This window comes from Melanostigma gelatinosum (genome assembly GCF_949748355.1).
Source record: "Melanostigma gelatinosum genome assembly, chromosome: 3".
NCBI lineage: Eukaryota > Metazoa > Chordata > Actinopteri > Perciformes > Zoarcidae > Melanostigma > Melanostigma gelatinosum.
This window is the reverse complement of record NC_136636.1, coordinates 15,526,018-15,535,909: the sequence shown is the minus strand read 5'-3', so window position 1 is coordinate 15,535,909 and position 9,892 is coordinate 15,526,018. Positions and strand designations below refer to the sequence as shown.

Sequence of the window (9,892 nt, the reverse complement as noted above, 5' to 3'; positions counted from 1 at the left end):
CTATTGGATCCCTTGTTCCCCTTCCTTTTCTAAATCCACTTTGATGTTTTCACCTAAGATTTCGTGTTCCCAAATCATATGTTAGTCTTTCTGTCATCATACGCTCCATACTTTTACACATGTGGGAAGTCAATGCTATTGGTCTTAGATGGATTGGTGGGATATGTTGCTGGTTTCCTGATGGGTACTATAACTGATTACTAAAACTGTTTCCCACTTCCTGGTAATTTTCCTTCCAGCCAAACCTCATTATATAAATGCAAAATCACTCTTTGGGAGATGACATCCTCTATGATGTTGCGTGTTACTGCTCCCACTACTGGCTATAACCATCCACTGTTGTCCTATTCCATTGTAGCCGATTATCGAGCCAGTCTGGTTGCGTTCTAAAACCCCCTTTCTCCCCCTGCATGGTCTCTCTACTGTCGATCACATCTTTAATCCTGGCCTCTCCTCGTATTAACTGACCCTGTAGCATTGTAAGCATAGCCGTTCTTTCCTATTCATACTTCCTCATGGAATTAGGACGCGCACTATTGTCTCGTTTTCTTGACACTGATTAGGTAATTAGTAAACATTTCACATACAAGGTCTTCACGATTCCTTGCGGATCCTGTTCTATCCCGAGTCATTACAGATCTGTATTTTACTTTCTGTCATCACTGCTGCCCATGTTTCATATATATGTTACTGGATCCTTTGAATCGTCTTTACAAAGCTATATTTGGGTTAATCACTGCATTTCATATCCCTATCACTGTAATATTCCTGAACTAGATTTTATATATTTTATTTCCATTTCAGTTTCTCCATGTCTCACAAACCGGATGTAGCGTGTCGGTCTATATGTACGTGGGGGTGGTGTCTATGGACACAATGAGTTAAGCTAGCAGTTGAACCGGACGGCGTGTTCTCTGCTGCTAACGTTTTTATCGAATAGCAGATACAAAAGGGTGAGCTACATGTCCTAAATATACCGATCTGCTTGTTTCCCCTCAATGTTTATATTATACGAGGTCGGTTAGTGTGCCAGCGGGCTCAGATGTTTTCTTTCTTTAACCGTCGTCGCGGTTATGCTAAATATGCTCGCTAATGCTAATACATGCTGCTAACAATGCTAGCATTACTGTACGCGGGGGTTGGGAGTCCTGGCTGCATACACATTTGGTAACTCTTAGCGTTAACTAAGTTTGACACGAAAGTATCAGGTTTGTCTACGTTAGTGAATATGTCAATCAGGCAAATCTGCGGTGTAAACTAACCGACAACATTAAACGGTAGTAAGGGTTATCTGGTACGTTATGACGCACAAGCTAACACATTCCAACTACATGCTAGCTAGCGTTAGCTTGGTAATGTGCACGTCTACGTTAGCATTTAAGTAGCACGTTATAACATTCACGTAGCCCACTTTATTTTGGCAATTGCACCAGTTAACCGGTTTGCAGTATTGTTTTAATGGCACGGGTTGAATTTAAATTACGATTTGAAATGTTGTTTTTGAACCCTCTCCTATAGAAACCGCTCTTTTAAACGCTCGCGCAAGATATCGATGTAGAACGTTCGCCAAACACGAGACCGAGATAAAATAGACATTCAATTGAATTGTTGCAATGTATTTCACACAAAGGTCTGGTATGTGGCTGTAATAACGTCTGACTGTCTTTCCTTTCAGGCACATCTGATTGTGGGACTCTAATAAAGAAGACATTTTAATCTGGTGAAATGAGTAAGTCACGTTGATTTGTTACGTAACGTTAATAACAGAGTGTACTATCTGATCCAGCTCCAAACACTACAGGGTGTTTCCCCAGGACGTTCTTCAGCTCAGGTGATAAACTACCTGGAACATGACGTACTCAGATTAATTATCAATTTACTAACTGAACTGTACGCAATAACATCTAGTAAGTGTATATGGCATTTTCTCATTGTTTTGTTTGCTCCTCTGTCTTTCATTTTTTGTTTGTCTGTTCTGTTTGTTTATGCACCATGTAAAGTGTCTTTGGGTACTTAGAAAAGCGCTATATAAAACTAAAGTATTATTATCATTATTCTAATTACAACAGTGTTAGCAGATAGGGGGGTGGGGTTGTTCATAACATTCATATGAACCAATTCAATTCGGTACATTTTGGTCATGCAGATTATTGTGATTTGGAATTTCTGTATCTAAAATGTTGAGGGTCATGCAAAGTCTGAACATTCATCTTGCAAGTCTTGGAAGATGCAGGGTAAGTTATCGTGATGCAACATTAAACATATTCCTCCATGTTTATTTCTTTCTATTAGGTCAAACTGACCAATTTCCCCTGGACTGCAAGGTGTATGTTGGGAATCTAGGAAACAATGGAAACAAGACTGAGTTGGAAAGTGCTTTTGGGTACTACGGTCCTTTAAGAAGCGTCTGGGTTGCCAGGAATCCCCCAGGCTTTGCTTTTGTAGAGTTTGAAGATCCCAGAGATGCAAACGATGCTGTGAAAGAACTGGATGGAAGGTAACAGTCTGCACATTTTTCAAGTAGTTGTTCCTTTGTAGTGCATGTTGCTTTGTGCTTTTCCACTAATGTGGTGATTTGTTTAGACACATGTGTGGCTGTCGGGTCCGTGTCGAGTTATCCAATGGGGAGAAGCGCTCAAGGAGCCGTGGACATCCTCCGTCCTGGGGTAGACGGCCTCGCGACGACGTAAGTCGTCGACGTAGTCCTCCGGTCAGACGCAGGTATGTAGTTCCTACTTAACTATTCTGTTTACTGTTTTTATTTACAGTCTCATTTGCACTGTTTTAATTGTTTTTAATTGTTTTTCAAGCACAATTGACAAAGCATATTTATATTCCCCACACACTATAAGCATTATTTATTACTCATCAAAATATTAGTTAGTTTGGCAAAGCTGTTTAAGTCTGTCAACTTCCCACAGTGACAAATATTTAACTCTCAGACCTATTAATGCTTAGTGAATGTTTAAGGCAAAATTAAGTAAGAAGTTTATCATAGCTGTGGCCTAAATTGAATTATCACTCTTAAGTGCTGTAAATCAATAAAATAATTATTAGCACACATACAAAATGAGCTCATCAATGGAGAATCTGTGTATCCGACTGCTTCAGGATTGGATGTATTGATGTCACTCACTTTTGTGTTTGAAAATATAAAACGACATTAACCAGAGTGACACTTTTAAACCAAACTTTCTTCATAGTTTCATTGTTTCCAGGGGTATTTTTTTAATCTTTGCTAAATTTACAGCTTAAGTCAGCACTTATGATCTCTTATAATGGTATGTCTGTAAGAAGACCACACTCTACTAGAGTGATATTGCTTTACGGGGACATCTTAGAGGCACTTCATAATCCATCCAACATTTTATAGGTAATTTCTAGAATTACATTCTGCAGGTGTACATTTTGTTTTCTTTCTGAGTTCAGTTGCCATCTATTAATAAAACTGAACCCCGTTGCAGAGTCACCACCACGCTTCTCACCATCTGAGTCAGTCAACTAGTCTTCTTTCAGCATCATGTGACTGCTGACCAGGGAGCCCCAATCAGCTGGGCTGGTGTTGTCACATGACCAAGGCGCACCGCCAGTCGTCAGGTTCCACCAACCGTTTGGTTCCTGAGCATGCAGTTCGCAACATCCTCCTCCTCGTCCTCCAACCTTAATCCAATCGACAGCAGCCCACTTCACATTATCAACCAATCAGCGTCTTTACTCTATTCTCCACACAACTACTGTATCAACGGGAACAGCCCTTGGCTTACATCCCTTCCCCCAAAAAAAGGCAGGAAAAATCTACATCTACCCCTTCCAACCAGCCACCAAGCAACTTCATATCGCCAACATTTGCATCATGTGGCAAATCCTCTCTGCAATTCGACTTCCCTCACCATCAGTCTGGCTTCCTTGCGTCATATCTATCTTGTCCAAATCCCCCAAAATAGTAAGTTGCATTTATCCTGCTCTTTGTAGTTTTGATGCTTACTCTAGCTTTCAAAGGTGCTTGACGGTTTTCGCTCAGCAGTTAAGTATTTCAGAGCAAGTGCAGAGCTGCACAAATCTACAGATCAGAGTTGTGGTCAAGGAACTTTGACGTTAGTCTTCTATTTTTATTTGCAAAGATGAACTACATTTATCTGATGTTCACCATGTAATTGGGCTACAGAGTGCATTGTCATGGTTCGACATTAAGCAATCTTGGGTGATAACTATCGGACTAGAGTGTACTTAGTTGTTTTTTTTAGCTTAAATGTTCTTCCCCTTTTTCCGTTATATTTTTACCTCTAGTGCTTCATTTAAAAAGTCATTGTTTTTAAAGTTATTTTGCATCAATCAATAGAGCCAACACATGTAGGTTACTCGTGGTTTTGATGCTACAGTCACAATTCAGTGGTTCACAAAATGTCTTGTATCCAAGTTTTTTGAACTGAAAGTAAGCCCAAAGTCTGTTTGTGATCCGGTCCACTGTGTAGAACCATTTACTTTTATCATGTACTCTGTAGATCACTGACAAAGGCTGTCTGCCGCCAGTGTTTTATAGCAGCCTTGCAGCAGACAGATGATCTAAGAACATGTTTTGCCCATTTGGCATAATTTAATTTGTAATGTAGTTGTGTGTGGGCAAGCCTTAATGTCGACCCCTGATTTTGTTCTATATTCTGAAATCTGGCTCCATGATTGGTGCTCATTGGACAAAGTTTCCTTTTAAATGAATTGATCTTGGTGCAGTTCATGGATGCAGATGGTCCTTCTATTAACAGACACTACGTGTAACCAGGTTTCCACGTGTTATCCATGTCTCTAAGGATCAGGAATACCAGCTTTCATTAGTGATAGGAGGGCAAAAATCGTTCCTAATTTTATTTTGTTTGCTTCGTTTTTTTTTTTTTAACTTGACGTACACTATAGGAGGAGGAGCCGCAGTCGCAGCAGGTAAGATTGTAACGGTTTTTATTTAAACTATGTGTTTGTCGATTAAATAATGGTAAAATTCATGTGACTTGTTTTTTGGTGTGGTTCACCAGGTCTCTTTCAAGAGACAGAGGCAGACAACGATCTATCTCCAGAGACAAGAAGTGCCCAAGATCCATCTCGCGGTCAAGGAGGCAAGTATTATTATTGTCATCATACTGGACTCCATGATGGCTGGAGTATTTTTGTTTGCAGTTATTAACGAGTTTGTTTATTTTACAGTCGTTCCCGGTCCAACGACAGAAAATGAGGACCTCGAGGAGCATTCATCTGCGGATCTTGCTGTTGTTGGGGGGAAATACTAATTTTTATAGTCATGTTTTTCTTTTCTCCTGGGTTGGTCAAGTTACATATTGTGTATTGGCAGTCTGTTGAATTAACAACAAAGGACTGTAGTCCTTTTCTCCGAAAGCAAATTCTATCGTACCCTGCATGTTTTGAAATGGAATACTGGATTTTTATTATTTTTATTTAGTTTTACATTACCATCCTGTTTTTTAAAAAACTTTTGAATTAAAGCTCATGTCATGTTTTTGTTTTGCTTTTTTTAAATTCTTGGTTGACTCTTAAATTACCGGCAATGGATTCATGTGAGATCCACCAGTAGGAGAATACATTATAGCAGTGATAGAAATCAAACTGGCAACAAATGTTGCTAAAAATAGCACTGTTATTTGCAGGTTATCCTTCAAGCCAAAAACATCTGTAATTCTGTGTTTTACCGATGTCACTTTTGCAAAAAAAAAAGAAAATGCATTTACTCTTCAACTTTGCTTGACTCTCTGAGCTGACAATTTGTGCTGCAGATAAACAACTTGTTCAATAAATGGTTTTCCAAGGTGACTTAACTTGCTTCTTTGTGTTTTAGATGGTTTCATAAACAAATAAGATTTAATTGTATGTAAAAAAAATCATCCTAATCCAATAATCAATAGCCATTTAGTAAAGTAAATACGGAACATAAAGCTTTATTCAGTTCAGGAAGTACTGGATGTTGTTGCTATCGCCTGCTAAAGCCACCATGTGTTACCCACACAGGAAGTTCTCAGTCATGGTTCCAGTAAAGGAACACTTCCTCCCTTTTGTGAAATGTATTTGCCGTTGAGCAGAGGCGGATGACCTGACATTGCAAAGCAGCTCATGATATGAGACGACAGAGTTTTGGGAGGTAAGTGTATGTGGCGGCGTAACCATTACGGAGAAGGCTTGAAATCTTGTCACATTAATTTGTTACTTCGACCAAATGTATTTACTAATTCACATAAACAATGTTTGTTTTTAAAGAAACTGAAGTTAGTGGTATGTTAGTTGTGGTAAATACCAAAAATGCATTCCAATGTTTTGTGTTTGAGAACAAAATTATTGTTGTGAATGTATTAATTGGAGACAGCAATTACTATTGTGTTTACTGTATTACATATGTAGTTAAAAGTCTGGATGTGTAACAGATGTAAACTTGATTTGAATGTCTCCGGCTTTAACAGAGACGATAAGAAGACATGTCTGCTCAAAGTGCAAAGAAAAAAAGGCTTGGTTCACGTCGTAGGGTAGCAAACCAAAATGAAATATCCAAGACTGATGACTCGCACCTAACGGACAGTACCTTTGTAGCTCAATGCCACATACCAGAAGAAAATACTGAATCTTTAAATGTATTGGCTGATTTTCACAATTCACAAACTGAAACCCAACATCCACCTTCACCTGAACTCTCGGGGAACAGAAGGAAACTGGGGTCTAGTCGAAGGCATAAAGAAAAGCATGTTAAGGACTCTGTGACTGAGATAACCACAGAAAAACACAGCAGCAGAGAGCATACAGAACCTGAATGTAGTGTTGAACAAGAGATATTGTCATCACCAAAAGAGGAGTTGCTCACAAATGAGGAACAAAATGAGATCTTCAACTTACCTAAAGTCACAGGTGATCAACATTCAGAGGTTGCTGTAAACAAACTGCATGAACAGGATGTTGAGCCAACAGAAAATCAAGAAACGTCTCAACTTGATTTCTCATCTGAAAATGTGATTCATGATGTCACAGAAAATTCTGAAAACATTTCTGGAAACCCGAAAGATCAAACTGAGGTCAGTGACACAGACCAATCAGAGTTGATTGTGAAAAGTAGTGAAAGCCAAGTAGAAAATGATATAAAACCCAGTGTTGAACAAGCAGGTTTTCAGGAGAAGGAAGGACTCTTCTCTGAAATAGAGGAGAGTGCATCTTCTCCACAAACCCTGCAATCAGAAATAAATGTTCCCTTTGACTCCCAACCTCAGCTAAATGACACCGGCTTCCACGCCATTGGGCACAGAAGAAAACTGGGGTCTAGCCGTAGAAACAAAGGAAGACAGCATGTCAAAGACCTTGTTGCTGAATCAGACCATGAACCTACAGAGGATGTTGTTGGAAATATCAGCGATAATGAAACTCTTGAAACAACAGAAATGACTTTATCAATAGAGACAGCAGTGCAGGAAAAATCAATGGAAACCTTGCTGGAAGGAACGGACAAATTTGACACTGCTCAGACTGAAGATGATGATCAAGTTAAAGAAAATGCACAAGTTGGCACACTTGTTGGCATCGCCAATATTGATAGTTTGCGTTTACAGTCAAGTTCAACAGTAAATCAACAGATGATTGACCAATCAAATGTCAGGGAGATGCCAGATGAAGAACTTCCCAATGTGTGTTCTGTAACAGAAAACGAAAACAAGGAACGAGACGAGGACACAGAATGGTTACGGCAGGATGGAAATTTACAGGACAAGTATTTGGTGAGTCAAGATACAGAGTCTTCGATCACACCGGAGATAACCACAGAAAAACACAGCAGCAGAGAGCATACAGAACCTGAATGCAGTGTTGAACAAGAGATATTGTCATCACCAAAAGAGGAGTTGCTCACAAATGAGGAACAAAATGAGATCTTCAACTTACCTAAAGTCAGAGGTGATCAACATTCAGAGGTTGCTGTAAACAAACTGCATGAACAGGATGTTGAGCCAACAGAAAATCAAGAAACGTCTCAACTTGATTACTCATCTGAAAATGTGATTCATGATAACACAGACATTTCTGAAATCATTTCTGGAAACCTGATGAACCAAACTGAAGTCAGTGACACAGACCAATCTAAGTTGACAGTGAAAGATATTGATGATTCTCCCACCAATCAGGACACTTCAAATCCTGATGACAAACAGGATGAACATCCTGCAAAAGAAAACAACTTTGAGGCCTTCGAACAGAAAAACAAGGATTTTCATGTTCATGAAAAGAAGGAACCACAAATTAGTGACACAGAAAGAGTTGACACTGCACTGGGTCAGGTATATGAGACTGAAGGCAGAGTAGAGGGTGATACAAAACCCAGTGCTGAACAAACAGGTCACCAGGAAGAAGAAGGACTCTTCTCTGAAATGGAGGAGAGTGCATCTTCTTCACAAACCCTGCAATCAGAAATAAATGCTCCCTTTGACTCCCAACCTCAGCAAAATGACCCCGGCTTAAACCCCATTGGGCACAGAAGAAAACTGGGGTCTAGCCGTAGAAACAAAGGAAGACAGCATGTCAAAGACTCTGTTGCTGAATCAGACCATGGACACAAAGAAGAAGATGTAGAAAGAACCAGGGGTAATGAAGCCTTCGAAACAGTACAAATGGTATTGCCACTAGAGAGAACAAGTCACGAAGAATTAAGTCAAGGGAGTCAGTATGATATCATGCCTTCGACACATGACGGCTATTTGTATTCAGCCATTATGCCTGATTGTTCTTCTGAGGTTCGGAGCCCGACTCTACAAAACTATACAGAGGCTGTCCTGGAAAGTTCAAGTCCTAAAAGTGAAAATCTTCAAGAAGATCATGATGAAAGAGAGAATGACTTTAAAGTGGAGGTGTCTGATAGATCAGTGGAAGCCACGCTGGAAGGAGCAGACAAATCTGACACTCTTCAGAGTCAACAAGTCAGAGGTGATCATCATGCAGGGGACGCTTTAAATACACTGCATGAACAGGATGTTGAGCCAACAGAAAATCAAGAAATGCCTCAAATTGATTTCTCATCTGAAAATGTGATTCATGATGCCACAGAAAATTCTGAAAACATTTCTGGAAACCCGAAAGATCAAACTGAGGTCAGTGACACAGACCAATCAGAGTTGATTGTGAAAAGTAATGAAAGCCAAGTAGAAAATGATATAAAACCCAGTGTTGAACAAGCAGGTTTTCAGGAGAAGGAAGGACTCTTCTCTGAAATGGAGGAGAGTGCATCTTCTTCACAAACCCTGCAATCAGAAATAAATGTTCCCTTTGACTCCCAACCTCAGCTAAATGACACCGGCTTCCACGCCATTGGGCACAGAAGAAAACTGGGGTCTAGCCGTAGAAACAAAGGAAGACAGCATGTCAAAGACCTTGTTGCTGAATCAGACCATGAACCTACAGAGGATGTTGTTGGATATATCAGCGACAATGAAACTCTTGAAACAACAGAAATGACTTCATCTATAGAGACAGCAGTGCAGGAAAAATCAATGGAAACCTTGCTGGAAGGAACGGACAAATTTGACACTGCTCAGACTGAAGATGATGATCAAGTTAAAGAAAATGCACAAGTTGGCACATTTGTTGGCATCGCCAATATTGATAGTTTGCGTTTACAGTCAAGTTCAACAGTGAATCAACAGATGATTGACCAATCAAATATCAGGGAGATGCCAGATGAAGAACTTCCCAATGTGTGTTCTGTAACAGAAAATGAAAACAAGGGAAGAGACGAGGACACAGAATGGTTACGGCAGGATGGAAATTTACAGGACAAGTATTTGGTGAGTCAAGATACAGAGTCTTCGATCACACCGGAGATAACCACAGAAAAACACAGCAGCAGAGAGCATACAGAACCTGAATGCAG

The 9,892-nt window shown here is 39.8% G+C and overlaps 1 protein-coding gene across 2 annotated transcripts; it reads left to right on the top strand.

The window, feature by feature from the left end:
- Nucleotides 1–852: 852 nt before the first annotated feature.
- srsf3a (serine and arginine rich splicing factor 3a) lies at nucleotides 853–5,814 on the top strand. 2 transcript variants are annotated; one of them, XM_079265325.1, is made up of 7 exons: nucleotides 853–953; nucleotides 1,676–1,729; nucleotides 2,293–2,497; nucleotides 2,584–2,721; nucleotides 4,909–4,932; nucleotides 5,025–5,105; nucleotides 5,194–5,814. In XM_079265325.1, exons 2-7 carry the CDS (start codon nucleotides 1,726–1,728, stop codon nucleotides 5,219–5,221), a joined length of 480 nt encoding a protein of 159 aa, XP_079121451.1. In that variant the 5' UTR covers nucleotides 853–953; nucleotides 1,676–1,725; the 3' UTR covers nucleotides 5,222–5,814. The 2 variants fall into 2 exon arrangements, with proteins under 2 accessions (XP_079121451.1, XP_079121452.1); XM_079265326.1 differs by lacking the exon at nucleotides 4,909–4,932.
- The last annotated feature ends 4,078 nt before the right edge of the window (nucleotides 5,815–9,892 follow it).

Bases quoted from the DNA above. Each gene is read 5' to 3' on its own strand.
- srsf3a (XM_079265325.1), top strand. The intron at 2,722-4,908 runs GTATGTAGTTCC...CGTACACTATAG, and splicing joins AGTCCTCCGGTCAGACGCAG to GAGGAGGAGCCGCAGTCGCA. The intron at 5,106-5,193 runs GCAAGTATTATT...TTTATTTTACAG, and splicing joins TCCATCTCGCGGTCAAGGAG to TCGTTCCCGGTCCAACGACA.